Consider the following 27,979-nt stretch of genomic DNA (forward strand, 5'->3'; position numbering starts at 1 on the left):
GAAACTCAGCAACACATTTATTGTATAACCAAAGTCAGACAGGGAAATCTGTGGTCATCATTTTTCCATTACTATAGAAATCTAAGCAAAATAGTTAATTCTCTATCTATATAGGTCAAATCTATGTGTATCTGTACATATATATTGTATATTTTTAAATGAGCAGCAGACAAACACGAGATCTGAGGGCATCCTGGCCCCCAGGAGCAGTCACTCTGGTTAGGAGGTCACTCCTGGCACAAGGAGTCTGCTCTGACACTAGTCAGCCACAAGACAGGCAGGCAGGGCAGGAGCAGCGCCTGACTGCATCTGCATTTGCTCCGTCTGCTTGGCCGGGTCCCCAGGCTGTCGTGCAGCAGGTTTGTTATTGACGATTTCTGCGGCCCAGCAAGATTTGGATGCGATGGGAGGGCAGAAGAACAGACAGAGGAGGGAAGACCCTGGAAGGCTGCTCACCAGGAAGCTGTTCTGAGCTCTCCAGGGCCCAGGCCTCCCTGGCCCCTGGCTGGCCACTTGAGAAGGCTCCTTCTGACGTGTGTGTGTGTGTGTGGGTGGGGGGGGGGGGGGGAGTGGCTGCCCACAGGCCTTAACTTCCCATCCCCTCTCTGGTCTCTGCCTGACAGTAGCCAGGGTGTGCACTTCTTATTCATGGTTCCTTATTCCAGGGAATGCAGGTGTCAGGGAGTTAAGGAGAGGGGGCTGGACCTGGGAAGTCATCAGTAGATGGGTGAAGAACCTCAGGTTAGCACCTTCCCTGCCATCTATAGTCTGAGGAAATGGTCTAGAGCCCTGAGAAATGAAGTGACTTGTCCAGTCACGCAGTCAGGAGTTGGGCATGGGACTTGAACCCAGAGCCTTCTGGTTTTGAAGGTGCCTCTCTGTCCAGCACAACATGCTGCCACTAAGTGCGCCCTCCCCCCATTTTACAAATGGGGAAACTGAGGCAGAGAGGGATTTGGCCCTGATTTCCATTCTAGACTCCCTTTGGCCTGATGGACTCCACTCTCCACAGGAGCCGATTCCTCGTGACAGTGGAAGACAGGGCCTACCAGGGACTCCTGCCTCCTAAGGCCTCTCCCTAGTGGTATTCTGGGCAAGTGATGGATTGGGAGACACACTGGGTGGTAGGGAGAGTGGAAAGAAGCCTGGGTTTGGAGTGTGAGACAAGGCACTGCCCTAGTCTGCAAGCGAAGATGCCAAGCAGGACCCCTGAGCCCACATAGGTGAGGGGAGAGGGAAGAGGTGGGAAACCTGCCTGGTCAGGTCTTCTTCAGTTGAGAGAAGGTGGGGTCTTAGAGTAGTGGGGGAGGGGGCAGACCCTCTAGCTGGCTCAGATTCAGAAGGGAGGATGGGGATATTGCACTGGAGACTCCTGCCAGGGCTTTCTGCCTGTGCTGATGGTTCTTCTTTGTGCTGCTAGGACTTTTGGGGTGGAGCCTGCTGGGAAGCTCCCTGGGGATCCTGGGCAAGCCTGTGGCCACCCAAACGCCTGGAGCTCAAGGGCTTCCGCTGTCGTGGGTGGGAGCCCATCTCCTCTCACTTACTGCCCACCATGGTGCTGCCCAGTCAGTTCTGGGAACAAGATATGGCTCCTGGCAATGTGGGGAAGTTTCCACAGCTGGACACTGAGCAGTTCAAAGCACCACCTGAGGCTTTGCTGGAGCTGGAGGGAGAGAGGCCATGGCCCCTCACGGCCCTGGCTCAGGCTAGGCCCAGTAAGGGTGGAGGAGAGGGAGCAGTGGGGTCTCTGTCTGCAAGGAGGGGCTGGGGGAGCACCAAGACGAACGGCCTCAGAGCTGCTGAGCTGCGACGTCTCAGAGGAACGCACCAACTGACTCCTCGCTCTGCTCAAGGCTTTGCGCTTCCTCATTTCTTAGAAATAATGTCTTTGCCTGGACACTTCTGGGGCAAGAAAGGACACTTGGAAAAGCTGTCTGGTAAGTGCTGTACTAAAAATATTTACTAAATATCACGGCTGGAAAGGAAGTGAGAGCAACAGGTTAAAAATCAAACAAAGAAAACTCAAAGAGAGGTTTCCTAGGGAGCCCTGAGTGAGAATGCCTCAGGCGGGCTGGGGGCCTGAGGGGGTTCCCGAGGCCTCCTCCGAGGACCCCTGGGCCCCACGGCCATGGGGACAAGCTTGATTTCCAATGTGGGGCTTTCTGGGAGGAGCTAGGGAGGAGGCTGACCACACACAGCGGTCCTCCTGGGAGACCCCCGGCCTGAGTCCCTCCCCACCGCTCTCCTGAGTGTCTCCGGAAGGCCAAGCTTCAGTCAGCCGGGAGGACAGAGCACAGGCCAGCTAAAAAGGAACAGACTCAGCTGTCCTCCCCAGACTAACTTAGTAACTAACTACTCCCATAAAAGAAAAAAGTCACCATCAGCCAAAAAAAAAAAAAAAGGAAGGGAGATCCAATGTGCGATTTTCATTAGTGCATAAAAAAATACGTTTGAATCCCTGGTCTGCTCGTGGGTTGTATTTGCGTTTTGCGTGTAGGGGTGGGTTGCTTATCTCCTCGATCCCCAGGCTGGCTCCCCAGGCGCAGCAGGGCGGGGGCAGGCAGGCCCAGGGCCGGCCTCAGAAGATGTCTGGACACATGGACCAGTTTTGCTCCTCCTTGGCTTCCCAGTAGCCTCCCTTGTAGATGTAGGCCTCCTCCCCCGTTAAGGGGTCCATCTTTTTCTCGAACCACATGGGCTTGTAGAGGTCTTCTTCCTTTCCTGTGGGGGCCAGAGAGAAGGGATCCCTGTGGGCAGGAGCTTCAGGAACCCCACCCCTGGTTCTGGGCCATTCTTGGCCCCTCCCTCTCTGCAGCTGTTTCACAGCTGGAAGCCCCCTGTGAATCAAGGGGAAGGATTCTGAACTGGGTTCAGGAGTCTGGGCTCTTGGGGGAGCTGGGGAGGGGGCCCAGCTGCCAAGCCTACCTTCCCAGAAGCTCACCTTCAGCTGGGCAGCTGGCACTGCCCTCATCAAGACTTGGGTTCTGTCTGGGCTTCTACCTGGGCCTGCTGCTGTGGGTACAACAACAGCGGTTCATCTGTCCTGCCCGGGAGCCTCCCCACTCTGACTCTCCTTTACCGCAGGTGGCAGGTGTGACTAGCTGTGTGGGGTTCTGGGCTTACCTTCTTCCAGGTGCTCGTGGCTACTCAACTCCAGACGCTTGCGGCGGATCATCCTCTGTTTCTCCTCTAGCCTCTGCTTCTCAGAATTGGCCTCATCCCACTGGCCGTTCTCCATGAGACGCTGGTCAGGCCTCCATCTGCTGTCTGTGGGGGCCACACCTTCTTCAGGTTCGTTCAGGATCAAGGCCAGTTCGGAGAAGTAATACATGTTCTCAGCATTCTCCCTACAAAAAGGCCACAGAGAGGGCAGGCGGCTGGAGGAGACCCCTCCAGACCCTCTGCCACTCCCAGCCCAGCTTGGCAGCCTGTGGTGGCCTTGCGGCCCCCCAGGGGGAACACCAAGTCTCCACTTAGGGATTTTCTCAGCTCCCACCTTCTCCTCTCTGGGGTCCCCAGCACCAGCCAGTGAATCGCTGCAGTCTCATTCAGGGCCCTCAGTTTTACAGCCCTTTCTTTGTCCTCATCCTACGCATTTTGCACGGTCTGGCTGATATGATTTGTATATTTTTACGTACAGATTTGTCCATTTTGCCCCACCATAATACAGTGAGGTCTTAAAGGGCAGAAAGCAGCCCGACATAAAAAAGCTTTGGATCTCAAAGAGCTTAATGTTCTGCCTCAGTTTTGTGAAGGGGTACAGGAGTCAGGCCAACTCTGTACTTACTGAAAGGTGGGGCTGAGGGACAGGGTGGGCCAGCCTGGCGGGTCACTCTTTCCAGCTGGGACAAGGCCTTTGGGGTGGGCAGCTTACTTAAATCCAAGGCTCTCAATTTAGAAAGGAGCCAGGTGAGGCGGAGGAGGGGAAATCATTGATCCCTGTCATCAGATCATCAGTGAAAGAGCCAAAACTGAGTTCCCTTTCTACCTTACCGAGCTGTATTACCAACCCACTATGGCTGCTGCCGTCAAGGGGCTATTCTGGGGAACCAAGAGCAGGTCTTAGGGAAATGGGCCGAGTGTGACTCCTGTTGGGGGAAGCCTGGGCCGGGCAGGAGGCTCGCTCACGGCAGGGGGTACTTCTTCCACAGGAGCTTGGCTGGCAGGGTCTGATAGACCATCTTCTGCTTGCCCTCTGTGCTGGGGCTGCTGTGGCTGCTCTGAACAATCTTGGCGCACTCCATCTTCTCATCCCAGGAGCCCGATAGCACGTAATGAGCTTTCTCTTTGCTATCTGTCACCACCCCTGTCACCTAGAACAGGGAAGGAGCTGTCACTGTCAGGAGTCAGGAGGCCTAGGCTACAGAGCCCTGGGGCAGCTCCTACCAAGGCTTCAGCCAAGGGGGGCCCTACACCCACCTACTAGAGAACCCCAAGTTCTCAGTAGTTGTTAGGGAAAAGGCTTCAACTGGCTATTTCCTGACTCAGTTTTAGTTCTGGACCTGTTAGGCTCCTCCTAGAGCCCAGGGAGAGTCAACGTACTGTGGTTCTCAACTTGTTCTTCTACTACAGAGGTGAGGTTAGAATTAGGCAAGCTCCATAGCCCCTCCCAGCCCTGACATCCCCTGTTCTGAGGCCCCCTGCAGCCCTTCCATTCTATGTGCTCTGCTCTGGTCCCTCTGGAGACTTAAGAAATGACAGAAAAACAGTCCTTGTTGCAATTCAGAGCTGGCTGTCCATCTGCTCTTTCCCATACTTTCTGTCCAGCAGCTCCCCAGCCATGGCTGACCATCTTACCTTTCGGGTGTACTCTTTTGAGAAGTAGCTGTAGGGTGTAAACTTCAGTAGACACTTATCCTTTGTCTTATGGTTAATTATCTCTATGTCACCTGTCTAGAGAACACAGGAGAGAGAGAGAGGTCAGGGCCTCAGTCCCAAGGAGGAGGGACTTCATTCCCAGCTACCCCTCAGTGGCACCTGCCCCCCTTCATTGCTCCTGAAGGCTCTGGCATCCACCCTGAGACCCTGCTGATCAAGCTCACCCTCCCCAGCCAGTCCTCTCACCAACATCCCTGATGTGGCTGAGCCAGTCATGAGAAGTCTGTCAACAAGCTTTGGTCAAATGCTTACTTTGGGCCAGGCACTGTGCTAAGTTTGAGGGCATAAACCAGCCTTAGTCCTAATGGGGAGACAAAAGGACCCCCAAGAGGGAAAGGAAGGGCATCGACTGGACAAATAACTGAGACATGAGATTGATGAGGGGGAGGGGGTTTCCACTAAAGAAGAACCTCTGGTTCTCCTAGTGCTTGGACAGAAGCCCTGGTGTGCATGGACAGTCTGGGCCAGGCTTTTCTACACTGATAACCGGAGGATGACATGCTGCATGTCCAGGACACCAGAGCCTCCACCTCCCCACACCCTCCTATGCTCCATGACACCCCTGGCTGAGGCCATCGGCTCCTCTGCTCATCCATGCTGGATGTCTCTCCCTTAGAACAGCTCTATGGGGGGGGGGGGAGGAGCCAAGATGGTGGAGTAGAAAGACACACATATGCTAGCTCCGAACCCACAGCCCATAAAATATCTGTAAAGAAGAACTCCCAACAAATTCTGGAGCAGCAGAAGCCATAGAACAATGGAGCAGACAAGATTTCTGTTCCAGAGAGCCCTGCAAAACTGACCTAAAGGGTCCGTGGCACACTGGACCGGAGCAGAGCCCAGCCCTGCCTTGGCTGCGTGGCACTGAGAGGAGTGGATCCTAGCAGGCTTCAGGGACAGAATCTACAGCAGCTGTGCAGGTCCCTCCACCCACAGGTGACAAGGGTCAGTGAGACAGTCTTTTTGGGTGACTGAGAGGGGAGTGGGGTGTCCCCGTGGTTCAGGCCCCCTCAGGAGGCAGCAGTAGGGGCAGCAGCAGACAGGGGCTCCCAAAGCAGGCAGGACCTCAGAGCCATTGTTGAAGGTCTCTGCAAAAACCCCCTGAAGGAATTGAGTCCTGTGTGGCAGCCCTGCCCCTACTTGAGCACCTGAACTTAATCTCACACTGAACAGCAGCCCTGCCCAGCCCAAAGCCCTGAGGCTGAGAAGCAGCATTTGAATCTCAGACGCCAAGCCCTGGCTGGGCAGATCTGGAGGCAGGTGGGTGTGAAGAGGAAGCTCAGAAGTCAAGTCACTGGCTGGGAAAATGCCCAGAAAAGGGAAAAAAAATAAGACCATAGAAGGTTACTTTCTTGGTGAACAGATATCTCCTCCTTTCCTTTCTGGTGAGGAAGAACAAATGCTTACCATCTGGGAAAGACATAAACGTCAAGGCTTCTGTATCCCAAAGAGACAAAACAAATATTCAATGGGCTCAGGCCATGGAAGAGCTCAAATTGGATTTTGAAAATCAAGTTAGAGAGGTGGAGGAAAAACTGGGAAGAGAAATGAGAGAGATGCAAGACAACCATGAAAAGCAGGTCAACACCCTGCTAAAGGAGACCCCAAAAAATGCTGAAGAAAATGACACCTTGAAAAATAGGCTAACTCAATTGGCAAAAGAGGTTCAAAAAGCCAATGAGGAGAAGAATGCTTTCAAAAGGATAATTAGCCAAATGGAAAAGGAGGTTCAAAAGCTCACTGAGGAAAATAGTTCTTTCAAAATTAGGATGGAATAGATGGAGGCCAATGACTTTATGAGAAACCAAGAAATCACAAAACAAAACCAAAAGAATGAAAAAATGGAAGATAATGTGAAATATCTCATTGGAAAAACAGCTGACCTGGAAAATAGATCCAAGAGAGACAATTTTTTTTTGTCTGATTTTTTCTCTTTCTTTCTTTCTTTTTTTATTATTTTAATTAATTAATTTATTTAACTTTTAACATTCATTTTCACAGAATTTTTGGGCTCCAAATTTTCTCCCCCCTTGTCCCCTCCCCCCACCCCAAAACACCGAGCATTCCAATTGCCCCCATCACCACTCCGCTCTCTCCTCCATCATTCTTCTCTGCCCTTGTCTCCATCCTCTCCTCTGTCCTGTTGGGCCAAATAACTTTCTATACCCCTTTACCTGTATTTCTTATTTCCTAGTGGCAAGAACAGTACTCAACAGTTATTCCTAAAACTTTGAGTTCCAACTTCTTTTCCTCCCTCCCTCCCCACCCCCTCCCTTTGGAAGGCAAGCAATTCAATATAGGCCAAATCTGTGTAGTTTTGCAAATGACTTCCATAATAGTCGTGTTGTATAAGACTAACTATATTTCCCTCCATCTTATCCTGCCTCCAATTACTTCTATTCTCTCTTTTGATCCTGTCCCTCCCCAAGAGTGTCGACCTCAAATTGCACCCTCCTCCCCATGCCCTCCCTTCCATTGTGCCCCCGACCCTGTTTATCCCCTTATCCCCCACTTTCCTGTATTGTAAGATAGGTTTTCATACCAAAATGAGTGTGCATTTTATGCCTTCTTTTAGTCAAATGTGATGAGTAAACTTCATGTTTTTCTCTCACCTCCCTTCTTTTTCCCTCCACTACAAAGTCTTTTGCTTGCCTCTTTTATGAGAGATAATTTGCCCTATTCCATTTCTCCCTTTCTCCTCCCATATATTTCTCTCTCACTGCTTGATTTCATTTTTTTAAGATATGATCCCATCCTCTTCAATTCACTCTGTGCACTCTGTCTCTATGTATGTGTGCGTGTGTGCATGTGTGTGTGTGTAATCCCACCCAGTACCCAGATACTGAAATGTTTCAAGAGTTACAAATATTGTCTTTCCATGTAGGAATGTAAACAGTTCAACTTTAGTAAGTCCCTTATGACTTCTCTTTGCTGTTCATATTTTCATGCTTCTCTTCATTCTTGTGTTTGAAGGTCAAATTTTCTTTTCAGCTCTGGTCTTTTCATCAAGAATGCTTGAAAGTCCTCTATTTCATTGAAAGACCAATTTTTCCCCTGAAGTATTATACTCAGTTTTGCTGGGTAGGTGATTCTTGGTTTTAGTCCTAGTTCCTTTGACTTCTGGAATATCCTATTCCACACCCTTCGATCCCTTAATGTAGAAGCTGCTACATCTTGTGTTATCCTGATTGTATTTCCACAATACTTGAATTGTTTCTTTCTAGCTGCTTGCAATATTTTCTTCTTGACCTGGGAACTCTGGAATTTGGCCACAATGTTCCTAGGAGTTTCTCTTTTTGGATCTCTTTCAGGCGGTGATCGGAGGATTCCTTGAATACTTATTTTGCCCTCTGGTTCTAGAATTTCAGGACAGTTTTCCTTGATAATTTCATGAAAGATGATGTCTAGGCTCCTTTTTTGAACATGGCTTTCAGGTAGGCCCATAATTTTTAAATTGTCTCTCCTGGGGAGCCAAAATGGTGGAGTAGAAACACACAAATACGCTAGCTCCAAACCCACAGCCCATGAAATATCTGTAGAAAAGAGCTGCCAATAAATTCGGGAGCAGGAGAAGCCACATAACAGTGGAGCGGACAAGATTTCTGTTCCAGAGAGCCTGAAAATCTCTCACAAAAGGTTCTTTGCGCCACGGACTGGGAACCGAGCACAACCCTGCCGTGGCTGCCTGGTGCCGAGAGGAGCAGATCCGAGCAGGGAGCAGATCTGAGCAGGCTTCAGGGACAGAATCTCCAGCAGCCACGCGGGTCCCTCCACCCACAGGTGACAAGGGTCGGTGAGAGGGTCTCTTTGGCAGGTCAAGAGGGGAGTGGGGAGCCCCCATGACTCAGGCCCCCTCAGGAGGCACCAGCGGAGGTGGGAGCAGATGGGGCCTCCCCAAGCAGGCAGGAGCCTGGATCCATTGTTGAAGGTCTCTGCATAAACTCCCTGAGGGAACTGAGCCCGAGAGGCGGCCCTGCCCCCACCCGGGCAGGTGAACTTGATCTCACACTGAATAGCAGCCCTGCCCCCGCCCAAAGCCCTGAGGCTGGAAACCAGCATTTCAAGCATTCTTGATGAAAAGAACAGAGCTGAAAAGAAAATTTGACTTTCAAACACAAGAATGAAGAGAAGCATGAAAAGGTAAACAGCAAAGAGAAGTCATAAAGGACTTACTAAAGTTGAACTGTTTACATTCCTACATGGAAAGACAATACTTGTATCTCTGGAAACTTTTCAGTATCTGGGTACTGGGTGGGATTACACACACACACATGCACACACGCACATATACATAGAGGCAGAGTGCACAGAGTGAATTGAAGAGGATGGGATCATATCTTAAAAAAATGAAATCAAGCGGTGAGAGAGAAATATATTGGGAGGAGAAAGGGAGAAATGGAAGGGGGCAAATTATCTCTCATAAAAGAGGCAAGCAAAAGACTTATTAGTGGAGGGATAAAGAGGGGAGGTGAGAGAAAAACATGAAGTTTACTCTCATTACATCCCACTAAAGGAAGGAATAAAATGCACACTCATTTTGGTATGAAAACCTATCTTACAATACAGGAAAGTGGGGGAGAAGGGGATAAGCAGGGTGGGGGGATGATGGAAGGGAGGGCAACGGGAGGAGGGAGCAATTTGAAGTCAACACTTGGGGAGGAACAGCATCAAAAGAGAGAACAGAAGCAATGGGGGGCAGGATAGGATGGAGGGAAATATAGTTAGTCTTACACAACACGACTATTATGGAAGTCATTGGCAAAACTACACAGATATGGCCTATATTGAATCGCTTGCCTTCCAAAGGGAATGGGTGGGGAGGAAGGGATGAAGAGAAGTTGGAACTCAAAGTTTTAGGAATAACTGTCGAGTACTGTTCTTGCCACTAGGAAATAAGAAATACAGGTAAAGGGGTATAGAAAGTTATCTGGCCCTACAGGACAAAAGAGAAGATGGGGACAAGGGAAGGGAGGGATGATAGAAGAGAGGGCAGATTGGTGATAGGGGCAATTAGAATGCTCGGTGTTTTGGGGTGGGGGGAGGGGACAAAAGGGAGAAAATTTGGAACCCAAAATTTTGTGAAAATGAATGTTAAAAGTTAAATAAATAAATTAAAAAAAAAAAAGAACAGCTCTATGGGATGCAGGAAAGAGGGGGTTTCCTCAGAGCTCTACCCTCCCTGACCCCACCAATGACCATGCTGGGTCACACAGGCAACCCTGCACAGCTAAATGTGAACTGCCAGGTAGGAAGGATGTGCTGTGATCAGGGGGAACATGGGTTTTCCTGGCCCCCAGGAGCAACCTGCTCCATCCAGACCTCCTTCCTCCTTAGTTCTTCCCAGCCTGTGGGCAGGTCCACAGAAACAGGGCTGATCTGCCACTGTTCATCTGTGTGGCCCTGGAGAAATCCCTTCCTCTCTCTGGGCTTCAGTTTCCCTGGCTATAAAGGACCATTGCCTCAGCTCTAGTAACCCCAAGAGTGGCCCATAGAGAGGGAAAGGGATGTCTACACTCCCTCACATTCTTGACTTAGGTGGGCCTCTGGGTGTGCAACCTCCAGACCCCTGGCCTGGCAAGACTCTGGCCCTAGTCTAGTCAGGTGAGCCTACAGGGCTGCCTACTTCCTGGAGGAGGGCCAGGGAGGCAGGTAACACAGGTGTGAGACCCAGTGGGTCAGAGGCAGCTCCTCTTAGGAAAGGGATGTTAGGAAACAGTGTTCTACACAGCGGGAGGTCACAGGTGGAAGCCTGATTGTGGTCCTGGGGTAACTTTGGGGCATGTCTCCTCCCCTGATCATCTCCAAGGCCCTTCTCTTGGTTCTAAAGTACTTTTCCAGCCCTCACACTTGCTCTGCCATGGGCTGACCCCCACGTTCTTAAGGCCCTTCTCATGCTCTCATGCTCAGAGGACCTCAGGATCCCAGAGTCAGAGTAGAAGGGGTCTTAGAGGCCCCCCTCTCCAGAGCCAAATGACTTGTCCAAGGTCACTGAGAGAGTCAGTGGCCAGGGGAGGCTTGCATCCAGGCCCTCAAACTCCAGGCTTGGTGTTCTTCTAAGGGTCTTTTGGGCTCTAACATTCAGTTTTCCCTGGGTGCTTGGTGCTGCCTCAAGGAGCACCAAGGGGGCATCAAAGTGGAGAGGATCACTCTGACCTGATCAATCCAGAGCTTGCCCACAATGATATTGTGCACAGTAGAGGTGCTTTTCCGCCAGATGTAATGATTCCCGCTGGCCTGGAATTCTAGGTGAATGGCACCTGGGGGAAAGAAAAAGGTGATAAGTCACAGCTTACCCAAAAGGGGTAAAAAGAAGGGGCTGCTGGTGAGAAGAGTGCGCCCACCGTCAGTCCTGGCTCTCCTCCTAGCCTTCCTCCTCTAACTACCTCCTGGTGGTGTTGGAGAAGCCAAACTAAGATTTTTTTCAATGAAAAGAGATTTTTTTTTTCTCTCCCACTGAAAAGCAAACAAACTCTTCATAACAAATATGCAAAATTATGCAAAACAAATTCCTCCAATAGCTAGGTCCCAATCTAAACCCAGTGTCTGCTGCCTCTATGTCAGGAGGGGAGGGCCATGATTCCTCTTTAATGTCAAAGTCCTAAAGTCTTCTCAAGTTGTTTTTTCAACAATGTTGCAATCACAGTAAAACTGTCCTCTTGGCGCTGCTCGCTTCACTCTGCATCGGTTCGTTCAAGTCTTTCGAGGCTTCTCTGAAACCATCCCCTCCACCATTTCACTCAATCCCACTCATACGCCTCATTACTTGTTCAGTCATCTCCCAGCAGATGGGCATCCCCTCAGTTTCCAATTCTTCACCACCATAAAAAGAGCTGCTACAAGTATTTTTGTACACACGGCTCCTTTCCCTCCTTCTTAGATATTAGCGTCAAAGAAGATATTGCACTAAAAACACTTTGACAAGATCCACAGGGACTTCAACAATGTAAGTGGAGAGAATGAGAGAAATAATGAGAAGAATGGAGGAGGTGCAGGAAGCACAGCCGCCCCTGCCGCCCAAGCACGCTCATCAGACTGCCTCCTGCTCAATGGCAACTCTTCTTCTTCCTTATTATTGGTTATGACAGAACACTCCTGTGTGTGTGTGTGTGTGTGTGTGTGTGTGTGTGTGAACACGCGCGCGCACAGTCAAGGTGGTGTAAAAAAAGCAACAATAAAAATGCTCTGAAAAGTATAACGAGTGACATAGATGGAAGGGGAGCAGAAAGTCAGGTTAGAGCGTCTCCAGGCTTTCTCTGAGCTCGGACAGTCCAGGTTCTAAGGAATGAGGACCATAAGACACCTTTCAGATCTGTTTCTAGAACAACTCCCATCACTGCCCCCCATGGGTCACCCTTATAGGGTGGCTGGGGTATAGGATCTGCTGCACACCAAGGGTGCTGGAGCGGAGGCTGGAGATGCCAGAAATAGCGTGAGAAGGGATCCCTGTATTGTGTAGGAGCTTGGGGGGAGGGGACAACAATCATGATCTTAGACAAAGCAAAAGCAAAATTAGACCTCATTGAGAGAATCAGGAAAACTACATTTTGCTAAAAGGTACCATAGATAATGAAGTAGTATCAGAAAATTTTGCAGCAAGTTACTCTGATAAAGGCGTCATTTCTCAAATATATAGGAACTGAGTCTAATTATAAAAACGTGAGTCATTTCTCAATTGATAAATGATCAAAGAAGAAGAAATGAAACCTATCTAGTCATATGGAAAAATGCCCTAAATCACTACTGAGTAGAGAAAAGCCAATTGAGACAGCGCTTAGCTACCACTTCAACCTTTCAGAAACGACAAATACTGCAGGGAATGAGGGAAAAAATAGGGACACTAGGGAACTGCAGGTGGAGTAGTGAACTAGTCCAACCATTCTGGAGAACTTGAAACTGTGATCAAAGGGCCATCAAACTGTGCCTGCCCTCTGATCCGGCAATACTACTACCAGGTCTGTATTCCAAAGAGATCAAAGAAAAAGGAAAGGGACATACATGTACAAAAACATTTGTAACATCTCTTCTCGTGGTGGCAAAGAACTGGAAGACAAGTGGAGGTCCATCAGGTAGGGAATGGCTGAACGAGTCGTGGCCTATGATTGTGATCTGAGAAATGGTGAGAAGAGCCAGGATATCATGGTGCACAGTAACAGTGACATGATGATGACCAACACCGAAAGACTCGGCTACTGCGACCAATACTATGACCCAAGACAGTTCCAAAGGCCTCATGATGAAGAAAAGGGACTGAATGAACTGAGTGCAAATCGAAGTACGGTTTTCTTTCTCTTTCTTCCTTCCTTTCCTCTTCTGTTAGTACATCTCCAGCCTATCCTCCACAGTGGTACAAAGGTGATACAGTCACCCCCTGCTCCATCATCTTTAGTGACCACCCTAGACTGCTTCCAGACTACAATGCCAACTCCTTCCTGTAGGGCTGGAGACCCCTTTCCCCCATTCATCCTATGTGACCCCCTTCATACATTCCACCTTTAAGATAAACCGGCCTCATCACTGTTCATCCAAGTCAGTGCTCTATTTTCTACCCATGTCTTTGCTTAGGCTATCCCCCCTCTTATCCCTCCCCCACCCCTGCCCCAGAATATACTCTTCTTTCCCTTCTATGTCCTTGAATTCTTTGCAGCTCAGGTCTTTCCTTGTCCATGAAGCCTTTTCTGATCTCTGTTCAGATCACCGCTTTCTCCTTCCTCAAACTGTATTGCATTTACTTATCTCTACTGAGATAAGTTCCTTGAGGGCATGAAGATTTTGCTTTTGCTTCTGTGTCTCTGGCATCTAGCATAGTGCCTACCACATAAGCAGGGCTTATTATAGGTATGTTGAAATGAATTCCCTCAGATCCATCTTTGGCAGAGTCCATAATATGGTTTGGAGAGAATTCCCAGAGGAATCCAATATCCCTGAGACCTGGTAGTCCATGTCCATGTCCTTTACAGGACATAGGTTACAAAAAAAAACATAAGCAACTACATTTTGCCTTTTATCTACCATTTTGTGAAGTTAAGTCTCAGCTTAACGTAAGTCACCTGATTTTGGAGAAGTCACAAGCATGCTCTGCCCCTCCCCAACTATCATGAAACTACTCCCTCCCATCTCAGTGTCTCCCATCCCCTCCACCAATAAGGAACTTCAATCTCTACATCCCTTTCTTCCTGTTTTTCACTCCCTCCAGAGCATATATTAACTGTGTAGAAATCAATGGTCAAGGTCCTTGGCTACTGAGAACCTTAGACTTGATTTGTTTCTGCAACTGCACATTTTGTTAAATAAATCATTGCCTGAATATAACTACTTGGTTTCTCTATTTCATTGTAACACACTGTCTTACCTAGTGGCATAATGGAGAGGTATTTGCCCCGGAACTTGCTGGAGATGGTGATTTCCTGCCACAGGGTCCAGCCATTTTTGGAGAACACATGGTGGGCAGCTGCAGGAGGGTGGTGACTCACCTATAAATAAGAGCAAGATGCTAAGAAAAATTCAGATCACCTTCTAAGGTTTTACCTGATCACCAGAAAACTGGCAAAGATTGACTAAAATGGGCAAAGTCAAATGTTAGAGGGATTATGGAAATACTGACACAACCATGTGCTCTGAAGGGAGTTGTGAACTGGTCCAACCATTATGTAAAGCAATGTGGGATCATGCTATGAAAGTGAGTCAAGTGTCCAAACTCTTTGACCCAAAGACTCCACTGCTGGCCTCAGTCAAACTGTGACCTGTTAAAGACCTAGGCTTAAAAAGGCCAAGGTCTCCCACTGCACCTGGGGCCATCTGCAGTCATCCTGATCCATATCTTGTTACTGGAACCAGAGGCTCTGGAGGTGAGAATGAGGCTGGTGACTTTGCCCATCCCTCTCTCACACGTGCATGTAATGGCATCCCCTTCCTGATGGTCCTCTTCCAACAACAATCACCCCAAGGAGATCAACAGACCACGTATCCATCAATGCTGAGGGCATGGACCATATACTTCAGGTTGAAGCCAGTCTTTCTTTAGCAGAACTTCTAACCGAAGAAGAGGTTTTGAATGCCATTAGGCTCCTGTTGTGTGGCAAACTGCCTGGTGCTGATTCTATTCCAGCTGAGATTTACAAGGTAGGGGATCCATCACTCATACAAAAGCTGACTGAAATTTTCTGGGTTATACAACAGGAGGTTATCCCGTAGGAGTTCAAGGATCTTTAAATTGTCCACTTCTATAAAGGAAAAGGAAAAAAAGTTGTCCTGGGACAATCACAGGGCGGGTCTCTGTCTTAGTCACTGCTGGCAAAATCCTTGCTAGGCTGTTCCTTCACCTGGAAGATGATCATACCTGAGAGCCAGAGTGGCTTCAGAAAGGGCCAAGGAATGGTCAATATGGTGTTTGCTGCCTGATAACTCCATGCGCAATGTCAGGAGCAGAGCAGAGGTCTGTACACAAAGTCTGTCGATCTGACCAAGGCCTTTAATACTGTTAGTTGTGAGGGCATGTGGAAGACCATGGGAAAATTTAGTTGCCTGGAGTAGTTAATCAGTATTGCACATCAGTTCCACAATATATGCTGGCACAGATTCTGGATAATGCACGATGCTCTTGCACATTCCTGGTCACCAATGGAGTGAAGCAGGCTGGGTGCTTGCTCCCATGCATCTTGTTTTCAGCGATGTTGCTGAATGCTTTTCATGAGGACAAAAATGGCATCAAGGTAAGCTATCACACTGATGGTAAATTATTTAACCTGAAAAGTTGCAAACCAAGACTAAAGTGAAGGAAGAGCTAGTGCACAACTTTGTGTTCGCAGATGACTGTGAACTCAGTGTAGCCTCTGAGGCCGAGATGAAACAGCATGGCTTCTCTGCCACTTGTGCTGATTTTGTTCTGACAATTAATACCAACAGAATAAGAGGTTCTCCTCTGGCCAGCAACGTACCATCCATCTGGGGAACCACTGGTCACAGTAAATGGAGAAACTTAGAACGTTGTGAGTTAAGTTCACTTACCTTGGCAGCATATTTTCTGGGGAAGGACACACAGATGGATAGGCTGAAGCATGCACTGCCAGAGCTAACTCAGCATCTGGGAAGCTCCGAAGGAAAGTGAGACTGACTACCAAACTGAACGTCTACATAGCTGTTGTGCTGACTTCACTGTCATATGCCTGAGAAACATGGACAGTCTACCAGCACCATGTTGGGAAACTGAATCACTTCCATTTGAACGGCCTTAGGAAGATTCTGAATATCACCTGATGGGATAAGGTACTGGACACTGAGGGCCTTTCTGGAGCTGAACTGCCAAGCATTCAAACTCTACTGCACAGAACTCCACTCCGATGGACTGGCCATGTTGTTCAAATGACAAACATTTGCCTAAAAGACTATTTCACAGTGAACTCACACAAGGCAAGTGCTCACATGGACGTCAGGAGAAGCAATACAAGGATGCTTTCAAGGTCTCTCTGAAGAACTCTGGAATTGGTTGCAAGACACTGGCAACACTGGCACAGGACCACTCAGCATGGCATGCCCATATCAAAGAAGGTGCTGTGTAAAGCAGAAGTGTGGTAGCTCAAAAGAAATGTGAGATGCACAAATTCAGAGACTTTTCCATTCTGACTGTTCATATGTGCCATTTGTGCCCCACCTGTGCTAGAACCTTCAGACTTCATATGAAAGGTCTATCAGCCACAGTTAGACCCACCATACCTTGACCCCAACATAGTGATGTCACTTTGGTACTCTTCACGAATGAAGGACAATCACCCCAAGGAGGTCAACAGTAAAAATAAAGACCCCCCCCAATACACAACTTATTTGCAGCAACTCTTTTTGCAGAAACAAACACCTAGAAAGCTATCAGCTGAGGAATGGCTGAACAAGTGGCATATGAATGTTATAGAATATTACTGAGCTGCGAGAAATAGTGATCGAAAAATTTATTAGAACTGGTGCAAAGTGAAAGAAGCAGAATCAAGAGAATAAGATACATACAGTGATGGCAACAATTTAAAAAGAAACACTACCACAACCACAATCTCAGCTGTACTCTGAAATTATCATGATTCAGTTTGGAGAGATGTGAGAATATTCCATTCCCTGCTTCAGAAGAGGAGCTGAGATGCAAGGTGGCCACCAGCCTTGACAGGAGCACTGCAAAACTGGTACTTCTCAAATGAAGCACTGGGCCACTGTCTTCAAGCTTTCTTCAGTCTTCCCCAACATTCTTCTTTAGTATTCTCAAAGATAATGAGGAAAACTAACACTGGTAGGTGTATGTGGTTCATCTCGCCAACTACTTTCTCCAACAGTTAGTGGACCGTGGCAGATACCCCTCAGGCTGGGCAGTTAAAAGCTCTTTAGGGCTGAACTAAGCCAAGGTGGAGTAACAGTTAACTCAAAACAAATTCTGGAGCTGCAGAACCCACAGAATGACAGAGTGAAGCAAATCCCCAGCCCAAAATAGCCTGGAAGATCACCAGGAAGTGTCTACTGCAGAGTGCAGCAACAGTGTGGGCTATGCCAGCACAGATGGGACCTGAGCAGGCCTTGTGGGGACTGAATCTCAGGCACCTGTGATGATTTTCAAACTTCACGACCCCAAAACAGGATAGGAGTGCTGGTGCTGGCATGGTGGAGCTAGTGGTGGCTGTGGAGAGGGAACACTATTCATAGTTGCAAGGCAGAAAAGAAAGTTTATGGTTGCTTACAGATCAGAGTGCAGGCCAGGAGAGGAGTAAATTCCTCTCCCTTGATTGTGCTACCTTGGAGGAACTGATAAATTGGAAGGTCAGTGGAAAAAACCTGTGGGACATGTATGTTTGAGTAGAGTGGTTGGGCCCCAGCCCCAGGGTGGTGGAGAAGCCTGTGGATGAGGAGCCTGAAGCAGCAGCAGCAGGGGCAGTGGCAGTGACTGTTTCTGGAGCTCTAGACCCACAGTTTGGGGGGGGGGGATCAAGGAGCTGATGGCACAACCCCACCCCCACTGGAAGTAGAGAACTACCTTGACAAAGAGTTCAAAAGTCAAGTAAATGGCTGGGGAAATGAACAAAAACTGGAAAAAGAATCAGACTACAGAATTTTACTTTGGTGACAAGGAAGACCAAAGTATACAAACAGAAGATAACAAAGTCAAAGCTCCTCCATCCAAAGACTCTAAGAAAAATATGAATTGGTCTTAGGCCATGGAAGAGCTCAAAAAGGATTTTGAAAATGAAGTAAGACGGGTGGAGGAAAAATTGGAAAGAAAAATGAGAGCAATGCAAGAAAATCATGAAAAGTGAGTCAATAGCTTGCTAAAGGAGACCACAAAAAATGCTGAAGAAAATGTCATCTTTAAAAATAGACTAACCCAAATAGCAAAAGAGGTCCAAAAAGTCAATAAGGAGAAGAATGCTTTAAAAAGCAGAATTAGTCAAATAAAAAAAGAGCTTCAAAAGCTTACTGAAGAAAATAGTTCCTGGGGGAGGAGCCAAGATGGCAGAGTACAAAGACACACATACACTAGCTCCAAACCCACAGCCCATAAATTACTTGTAAAGAAGAACTCCCAACAAATTCTGGAGCAGCAGAAGCCACAGAACAACGGAGCAGACAAGATTTCTGTTCCAGAGAGCCCTGAAAAACTGACCCAAAGGGTCCGTGGCACACCGGACCTGGAGCGGAGCCCAGACTTGCCTTGGTCATGCGGCACCAAGAGGAATGGATCCTAGCAGGCTTCAGGGACAGAATCTCCAGCAGCTGTGCAGGTCCCTCCACCCACAGGTGACAAGGGTCAGTGAGACAGTCTTTTTGGGTGACTGAGAGGGGAGTGGGGTGTCCCCGTGGCTCGGGCCCCCTCGGGAGGCAGCAGCAGGGGCGGCAGCACACAGGGACTCCCAAAGCAGGCAGGACCTCAGAGCCATTGTTGAAGGTCTATGCATAAAGCCCCGTGTGGTGGTCCTGCCCCTACCTGAGCACCTGAACTTAATCTCACACTGAAGAGCAGCTCCGCCCTGCCAAAGCCCTAAGGCTGGGAAGCAGCATTTGAATCTCAGAGCCCAAGCACCAGCTGGGTGGAGACTAAGTGGATCTGGAGGCCAGGTGGGTGTGAAGAGGAAGCTCAGAAGTCAAGTCACTGGCTGGGAAAATGACCAGAAAAAGGAAAAAAATAAGACCATAGAAGGTTACTTTCTTGGTGAACAGATACCGCCTCCCTTCCTTTCTGATGAGGAAGAACAATGCTTACCATCAGGGAAAGATGTAGAAATCAAGGCTTCTGTATCCCAAACATCCAAAAGAAATATTCCATGGGCTCAGGCCATGGAAGAGCTCAAAAAGGATTTTGAAAATCAAGTTAGAGAGGTGGAGGAAAAACTGGGAAGAGAAATGAGAGAGATGCAAGAAAAGCATGAAAAGCAGGTCAACACCTTGCTAAAGGAGACCCAAAAAATGCTGAAGAAAATAACACCTTGAAAAATAGGCTAACTCAATTGGCAAAAGAGGTTCAAAAAGCCAATGAGGAGAAGAATGCTTTCAAAAGCAGAATTAGCCAAATGGAAAAGGAGATTCAAAAGCTCACTGAAGAAAATAGTTCTTTCAAAATGAGAATGGAACAGATGGAGGCTAATGACTTTATGAGAAAGCAAGAAATCACAAAACAAAACCAAAAGAATGAAAAAATGGAAGATAATGTGAAATATCTCATTGGAAAAACAACTGACCTGGAAAATAGATCCAGGAGAGACAATTTAAAAATTATGGGCCTACCTGAAAGCCATGATCAAAAAAAGAGCCTAGACATCATCCTTCATGAAATTATCAAGGAAAGCTGCCCTGAGATTCTAGAACCAGAGGGCAAAATAAGTATTCGAGGAATCCACAGATCACCGCCTGAAAGAGATCCAAAAAGAGAAACTCCTAGGAACATTGTGGCCAAATTCCAGAGTTCCCTGGTCAAGGAGAAAATATTGCAAGCAGCCAGAAAGAAACAATTCAAGTATTGTGGAAATACAATTAGGATAAGACAGGACTTAGCAGCTTCTATACTAGGGGATCGAAGGGCTTGGAATATGATATTCCAGAGGTCAAAGGAGATAGGATTAAAACCAAGAATCATCTACCCAGCAAAAATTAGTATAATACTTCAGGGGGAAAATGGTCTTTCAATGAAATAGAGGACTTTCAAGCATTCTTGATGAAAAGACCAGAGCTGAAAAGAAAATTTGACTTTCAAACACAAGAATGAAGAGAACCATGAAAAGGTAAACAGCAAACAGAAGTCATAAGGGACTTACTAAAGTTGAACCGTTTACATTCCTACATGGAAAGACAATATTTGTAACTCTTGAAACTTTTCAGTATCTGGGTACTGGGTGGAATTACACACACACACACGTGCACACACACACACACACAGAGTGAATTGAATAGGATGGGATCATATCTTAAAAAAATGAAATCAAGCAGTGAGAGAGAAATATATTGGGAGGAGAAAGGGAGAAATGGAATGGGGCAAATTATCTCTCATAAAAGAGGCAAGCAAAAGACTTTGTAGTGGAGGGAAAAAGAGGGGAGGTGAGAGAAAAACATGAAGTTTACTCTCATCACATTCGACTAAAAGAAGGCATAAAATGTCCACTCATTTTGGTATGAAAACCTATCTTACAATACAGGAAAGGGTGGGGAAGGGGATAAGCAGGGTGGGGGGAATGATGGAAGGGAGGGCAATGGGAGGAGGGAGCAATTTGAAGTCAACACTTGGGGAGGGACAGGATCCAAAGAGAGAAGAGAAGCAATGGGGGGCAGGATAGGATGGAGGGAAATATAGTTAGTCTTACACAACATGACTATTATGGAAGTCATTTGCATAACTACACAGATATGGCCTATATTGAATTGCTTGCCTTCCCAAGGGAATGGGTGGGGAGGAAGGGATGAAGAGAAGTTGGAACTCAAAGTTTTAGGAACAACTGTTGAGTGTTGTTCTTGCATACAACTAGGAAATAAGAAATACAGGCAATGGGGTATAGAAAGTTACCTGGCCCTACAGGACAAAAGAGAAGATGGGGACAAGGGAAGGGAGGGATGATAGAAGAGAGGGCAGATTGGTGATAGGGGCAATTAGAATGCTCGGTGTTCTGGGGTGGGGGGAGGGGACAAAAGGGGAGAAAATTTGGAACCCAAAATTTTGTGAAAATGAATGTTAAAAGTTAAATAAATTAATTTAAAAAAAAGCAACACAACCAGGATGTTGATCACCAAACCATAGAAGGAACCACTCCTCATTACCTAATCCCTTAACAAATCCCTCCTGCCTTTTTAATATTTATAATTTCTGTTATGTAATCAGCATCATTACACTATAAAAATCAAGCTTGTTTTCTCTGAAGCTGCTGGTTCCTCTTGGAACTTAGCCCATTTCATCAGAGGTGTCAATTTCAATAAAGGCCTACACTCGGATTAGAAAAAAAAAAGAAAAAGAAAATAGTTCTTTAAAAATTAGAATGAAGCAGATGGAAACTAATGACTTAATGAGAAACCAAGAATTACAAAACAAACCCAAAAGAATGAAAAAATAGAAGACAATGTGAAATATCTCACTGGAAAAACGGCTCACTTGGAAAACAGATCCAGGAAAGATAATTTAAAAATAATTAGTCTCCCTTAAAACCATGATCAAAAAAAACAATGATCAAAAAAAGAGCCCTAGATATCATCTTTCAAGAAATTATCAAGGAAAACTGCCCTGTTATTTTAGAACCAGAGGGTAAAACAGAAACGGAAAGAATTCACCAATCATCTTCTGAAAGAGATCCCAAAAAGGAAAACTCCTAGGAATAGTGCAACTAGCTTCCAGAGTTCCCAGGTCAAGGAGAAAATATTATAAGCAGCCAAAAAGAAACAATTCAAGTATTGTGGAAATACAATTAGAATAAGACAGGACTTAGCAGCTTCTACACTAAGGGATCGAAGGGCTTGGAATATGATATTCCAGGGGTCAAAGGAGATAGGATTAAAACCAAGAATCATCTACCTAGCAAAAATGAGTATAATACTTCAGGGGGAAAATGGAATTTCAATGAAATAGAGGACTTCCAAGTAATCATGTTGAAAATATCAGAGCTGAATAGAAAATGTGATTTTCAAATACAAGAATCAAGAGAAACATGAAAAGGTATACAGGAAGGAGAAGCCCTAAGGAACTCATTAAAATTGAACTGTCTCCATTCCTACATGGAAAAATGTTATTTGTAACTCATGAGACCTTTTTCAGTATAAGGGTAGTTAGAGGGAATATATATGTAGGCATGTATGGGCACGTATGTATGTGTATATTATACCTGTGTAGGTATGTATGTATGAATGTGTATATTATATGTAGGTATGTATATATGTGTAGGTATGTATATACATGGGTATATGTGTATGGGTATATGTGTATATATACATGCATGTGTATATATACACATACATTTACATGCATAGACCGAGGGCACAGGGTGAGCTGAATATGAAGGGAGAATACCTAAAAACATAAAATTTACTGTTGAATGGAATGTACCAGGAATAAGAGAAAGGGAGAGGTAGAATGTAGCAAATCATCTCACATAAAAGATGGAAGAAAGAGCTTTTACAATGAAGGGGAAGAGGGGGAAGATGAAAGGAAATAAGTGAGCTTTACTCTCATGGGATTTGGCTTAAGGAGGAATAACATACACTCAATGGATATGGAAATCTATTTTACCCTTCAGGAAGTCAAGGAGGAAGGGGGTAGGAGAGGGAAGATAATAGAAGGGACTGCACATTGGGGAAAGGGATAATCAGAAGCAAACGCTATTGTGGAAGGACAGGTCAAGGGAGAGAATGGAATAAATCGAGGGTAGGATAGGACAGAGGGAAATGTGGTTAGTCTTTTACAACATAACTATTATGGAAGTGCTTTGCATTGTTACATATGTATGACCTATATTGAATTCCTTGTTTTCTCAATGAGGGTGGGTGGAGAGGGAAGGAGAGAATATGGAACTCAAAAGCTTTAAGAATTAATGTTAAAAATTGTTTTAGCATGCAACTGGAAATCAAGATATACAGGCAATGGAGCACAGAAATCTATTATGCCCTACAGGAAAATAGAGGAAAATGGGGATGGAAGAAGGGTGGGTAATAGAAGAGAGGACAGACTGGAGGTAGGGGTGGATGGGATTTATGCTGTCCTGGGGTGGGGGGTGGGAAGAGATTGGGAGAACATTTTTAATTCAAATTCTTGTGGAAGTGAATGTTAAGAACTGAAAAATAAATAAATTATATATTAAAAAAACCCAAGAAAATGAAAAAAAAAAAGAAAATCATGAAAAACGAGTCAACTTTTTGCTAAAGGAGACCCCAAAAATGTTGAAGAAAATCATACTTTGAAAACCCAAATGGCAAAAGGGATCCTAAAAGCCAATGAGGAGGAAAATTCCCTAACAAGCAGAATTGGCCAGATGGAAAAGGAGATCCAAAAGCTCACTGAAGAAAATAATTCCATAAAGATTAGAATGGAGCAGATGGAAGCTAATGACTTTATGAATGATCAAGAAATTATAAAACAAAGCCAAAGGAATGCAAAAATAGCAGACAATGTAAAACATCTCACTGGAAAAACAACTGATCTGGAAAACAGATTCAGCATAGACAATTTTAAAATTATTGGACTACCTGAAAGCTATGATTTAAAAAAAGAGCCTAGACATCATCTTTCAAGAAATTATCAAGGAAAACTGCCCTGATATTGAAAAAATCCACTTATCACCTCCTGAAAGAGATCCCCAAAGGAAAACTCCTAGGAATATTTTAGCCAAATTCCAGAGCTCCCAGGTCAAGGAGAAAATATTGCAAGCAGTCAGAAAGAAACAATTCAAGTATTGTGGAAATACAATTAGGGTAACACAAGATCTAGCAGCTTCTACATTAAGGGATCAAAGGGCTTGGAATATGGTATTCCAGAGGTCAAAGTACTAAAACCAAAAATCACCTACCCAGAAAAACTGAGTATGATACTTCAGGAGAAGAAATGGTCATTCAATGAAATAGAGAACTTTCAAGCATTCTTTTTGAAATGACCAGAGCTGAATAGAAAATCTGACTTTCAAACAAAAGAATCAAGAGAAACATGAAAAAGGTAAACAGGAAATAGAAATCATAAGGGACTTACTAAAATTGAACTGTTTACATTCCTACATGGAAAGATTATCTTTGTAACTCTTGAGACTTTTCTCAGTACTAGGGTAGTTGGAGGGATTGTATATAGACAGAGGGCACAGCGTAAGTTAAATATGTAGGTATGATATCAAAAAAAAAATAAAATTAAGGTGTGAGAGAGAGGAATGTATTGGGAGGAGAAAGGAAGAAACAGAATGGGCAAATTGTGTCACATTAAAAGAGGCAAGAAAAAGCTTTTTCAATGGAAGGGAAAAGGGGGGAGGTGAGAGGGAAAGAATGAACCTTACTCTCATTGCATTTGGCTTAAGGAGGGAATAACATGCACACTCAATATGGTATGAAAATCTATCTTACACTACAGGAAAGTAGGGGAAAAGGGGATAAGCGGGAGGTGGGGGATGATAGAAGGGAGGGTAAATGGGAGGAGGGGGTAATTAGAAGTAAATACTTTTTGAGGAAGGACAGGGTTAAAAGAGAGAATAGAATAAACAGGGGGCAGGACAGGATGGAGGGAAATATAGTTAGTCTTTCACAATATAACTGTTATGGAAGTGTTTTGCCTAACTACACATGTATAACTATATTGAATTGCTTGCCTTCTCCATGGGATGAGTGCGGAGGGAGGAAGGGAGAGACGTTGGAACTCCAAGTTTTAAAAACGAATGTTAAAAACTGTTTTTACATGCACCTGGGAAATAAGATATACAGGCAATGGGGTATAGAAATCTATCTGTCCTCCAAGTGAATAGAGAGGAAGGGGATAAGAGAAGGGAGGAGTGTGATAGAAGGGAGGGCAGACTGGGGTAAGTGGTAATCAGAATGCACACTTGGGGTAGGTGGAGGGGAGAGATGGGGAAAAAATTTGGAACTCAAAATCTTGTGGAAGTGTCTGTTGAAAACTAAAAATAAATTAATTAATTAAAAAAAACAAAAGCGCTTCAGGTAGAAGCCGCTAATAGGATCAGTGCCAAGAACCCTTGGCCACCTAATCCAGGTATGATCCACTCTGGTTCTCTTGTTCAAAACTTAGTCTACACGTATCCTTATCTTTTCATGCTACAGGTGATGCATGGGATCTGGTGGAAAGACTTTTAAAACAATGCCATAGGCCATCAGGGTTCTGAGATAGTCTCTGAAGTCGTCCATCACAGACAGAGGAATCTTCAACATCATCCCCAGAATGGTCAGGAGTCAGGGAGCTTGATCCTGTGGGCCACTCCCTCAGCTCATCCCCCATCCAACTCATGTCATGGGAACACACTTGTCCTCTTGTCTACTTGAGCTTCTTCCTCAACCAACTCTTTCGTTCTTTTCATACTGGAAAATCACCAAAGCCTGGTATCTAAGGCTCCATTTCTGAGGCTGGAGAGCAAGTGCTTGTGGGATGTTCCCTGAAACCACTTGCTTCTATCCACCTGTACAACTCCATCCAGGATGCAGGGATGGTCCAAATGTGCAGGCACTGGGTCCAGTTTGCTGTCTGCAGTGTTGATATAAGAGAGATCTTCTCTGAATCTGAACGTAGCAGAACCAAGGTGTCTACTTTCCTGTTGACACCCACAACTTTCTTCACCAATTCTAGGCTCCCTCTGATGGAGTCAAGATATGGGCAATATCTGCTGCTTAAGAGTCCAAGTTCAAGTCCTTCCAGAGGTTATAATGGTATTTTATTCAATCTTTGTTATAAAGGACCAGCAAGTTATAAGTTATTTGTGCTCCCCTGTCCCAGACAGCAATGTAAAACATGAGTGATGAATACCCACTGCCCAGATTAAGTGGATGGGTGGCTCAGTGAGTTTCTCAATCATCATACAACTTATGGGAAGGATTGTGGGATCATCATTGGCCCACAGACTTACAGCTTAATGGGTCCTCTTATTCACAAGTGGCAGAACTGAGTCTCAGAGAGGTTTGATGACTTACCTCAAGTTATACAATATCATGCAATAGAACTGGGATCCAAACTCAGGATTTCTGATACCAAATCTCCTGCTCTTTCTATGTTCCCCACCCCCCTTGGGAATGTGGTTGGACAGTCAGTTGGGCCAGAAGTGAGCAGATGAATATCTTGTTAGGCAGCACTTCCAAGGATCTCAATTTGCAGGCTGCTGAGAAAATCTTGCTTCTCAACACTGATACTCTTCTAACGATGCTTGGAGATTTTCAAAAGCTTCACGTCTCAGATGAATCTCCAGTTATGGTGTATGGCAGGCACTTAAGAAACATTTGTGTTTTGCCTGGAAGGCATTATTTTTCTTCTCTGTATCCCCAGGCACTTAGAACAGGACACATAATACGCACTTCAGTAGTATTAGGTATGTGGACAATATAAAGTTGTTGAAGAATAAAGTAAGGTCCTTGTCCTCCTAGAATCTCGTGGGATGGACATGACCAGAATACAAAAGAGCATAGTATTCAGTGCACAGAGAGCCAGAAATGGGAGATCTAAGGACAAAAGATAATTTCTACCTGGGAGGCAAGCCAAGGGAATGATACTTGAGGACCTGAGGGTGGGTCTAATGCCAACAGGGAGAGATGGCAGATGCCAGAAGAGATCTCCTTCACCTCAGTGTGGCTGTGACTCCCTAAGAGGCCTTCCTGATGCCCTGAACTCTTTGTGCTCTGCTCTCTTTCCCTTCATTTTGTATAGAGCTTGTTTAGGAGAAAGTGTCCTCCCTGGAGGCAGGGCTTGTTTGCCTGATTCGTTCCTGGACACTTAGGACAATTCCATAGACAATACTGAATGAAGCCAACTAACCTCTAGAAGGGTATTCCAGAGCCCTGGGAAAATGAAGGGTGGGTAAAAGGCATGATGAGCTGCCAGGAGAGAGGTAGGAAGGTAGCTATACATGTGAGGGAGAGAGAGTGAACTAGGACCTAACCCTGATTTTTTTCTGGGGTTTCTGATTCAAAGTCTCCCCCTCTGACAATGCACAGAGATGAACACATTGTTGGCCTCAATCCCTAACTGGTGAATGGAAAAGGCCACGTCTCAGGTTCTGGTTCTGGAAGAAAGGAGAAGCCATGTGAGGGATCAACGTGCTAATTATTGGGGGAATGGGAAAACAGCAAGAGATTTATGTACCAGGAGACTTTGAAGTGGAAGGGCCCTCAGAGACCACCTAGTCCAACCTTTGCATTTTCCTGAGTGTCGAGGACAATAAGGCTTGGAGAGGGGAAGAAACTTGCCCAGGATCCCTCTGGCAGTGAGCCAGCATGTCAACCCCGAGTCTCTGGAGATGATTAAAGCACTTTCCATTGGGTATGTCTCTGAATTACTCAAGGAGAGTGTCTGGTCCTGGATTTCTCTTTGGAAATGGAGGAAAAAATGACAACTGCCCTGAGTCTCCTTCCCAGGTGATCTCTGTTGTGGTTTTGGGATATTTGGTTCCTAGGTTCTAAAGTGGCATCTCCTTGTAGGTGATCTGCAAGGATAGAGGTGGATGAAATCTAGAGGCAGGCATTCACAATTACAGAATCCCAGATTGGAAAGAGAGCTCAGAAGTTATCTGGCCCAGGTCATATTTGAACAAGAATACTCTCGATATTCCTTCCAACAAACGTTTCTCCAGACTCCGCTGGGTAGATTACCAGGCATGGAAAAATCACTATCTCTTGAGGCACCCCACTACTTTGGGACAGGTTTTCTTGAATATTATTGTTTCTTAATATACAGCAAACATTTGTTTTTTTGGAACTTGCTTTTTCTCCATGACCAGCTCTTTGCACACCTGGAGCCAATCACAGTCCCTGCTACCCATTCCAAGTTCTTCCCAGTGATCCTCACACCTCTCACCACTTTAGTTGTCCTCCCCTGTCCCCCCTATTCTCTCACTTATCTCTGTTTACAAACATGTCTCCCCCATCCTCTATACAACCGTCTCCTCTCTTTTGCTTTTTGTGGCCAAACTCCTTGAGA

The 27,979-nt window shown here is 45.9% G+C and overlaps 1 protein-coding gene across 10 annotated transcripts in view; it reads right to left on the reverse strand.

Moving 5' to 3' along the window:
* OSBP2 (oxysterol binding protein 2) overlaps positions 1-27,979 on the reverse strand; it is a 293,276-nt gene continuing 265,297 nt past the window's right edge. For all 10 annotated transcript variants that reach the window (XM_072599925.1, XM_072599926.1, XM_072599924.1 and 7 more), the window contains 6 exons: positions 14,228-14,348; positions 11,032-11,135; positions 4,798-4,893; positions 4,129-4,313; positions 3,124-3,347; positions 1-2,721 (listed from right to left, as the gene is read on the reverse strand). In XM_072599925.1, coding sequence (XP_072456026.1) covers positions 2,579-2,721; positions 3,124-3,347; positions 4,129-4,313; positions 4,798-4,893; positions 11,032-11,135; positions 14,228-14,348 — 873 coding nt within the window. In that variant the 3' untranslated portion in view covers positions 1-2,578. The remainder of the gene's footprint in view (positions 2,722-3,123; positions 3,348-4,128; positions 4,314-4,797; positions 4,894-11,031; positions 11,136-14,227; positions 14,349-27,979) is intronic.

Source organism: Notamacropus eugenii, chromosome 4 (genome assembly GCF_028372415.1).
Source record: "Notamacropus eugenii isolate mMacEug1 chromosome 4, mMacEug1.pri_v2, whole genome shotgun sequence".
NCBI classification, from domain to species: domain Eukaryota; kingdom Metazoa; phylum Chordata; class Mammalia; order Diprotodontia; family Macropodidae; genus Notamacropus; species Notamacropus eugenii.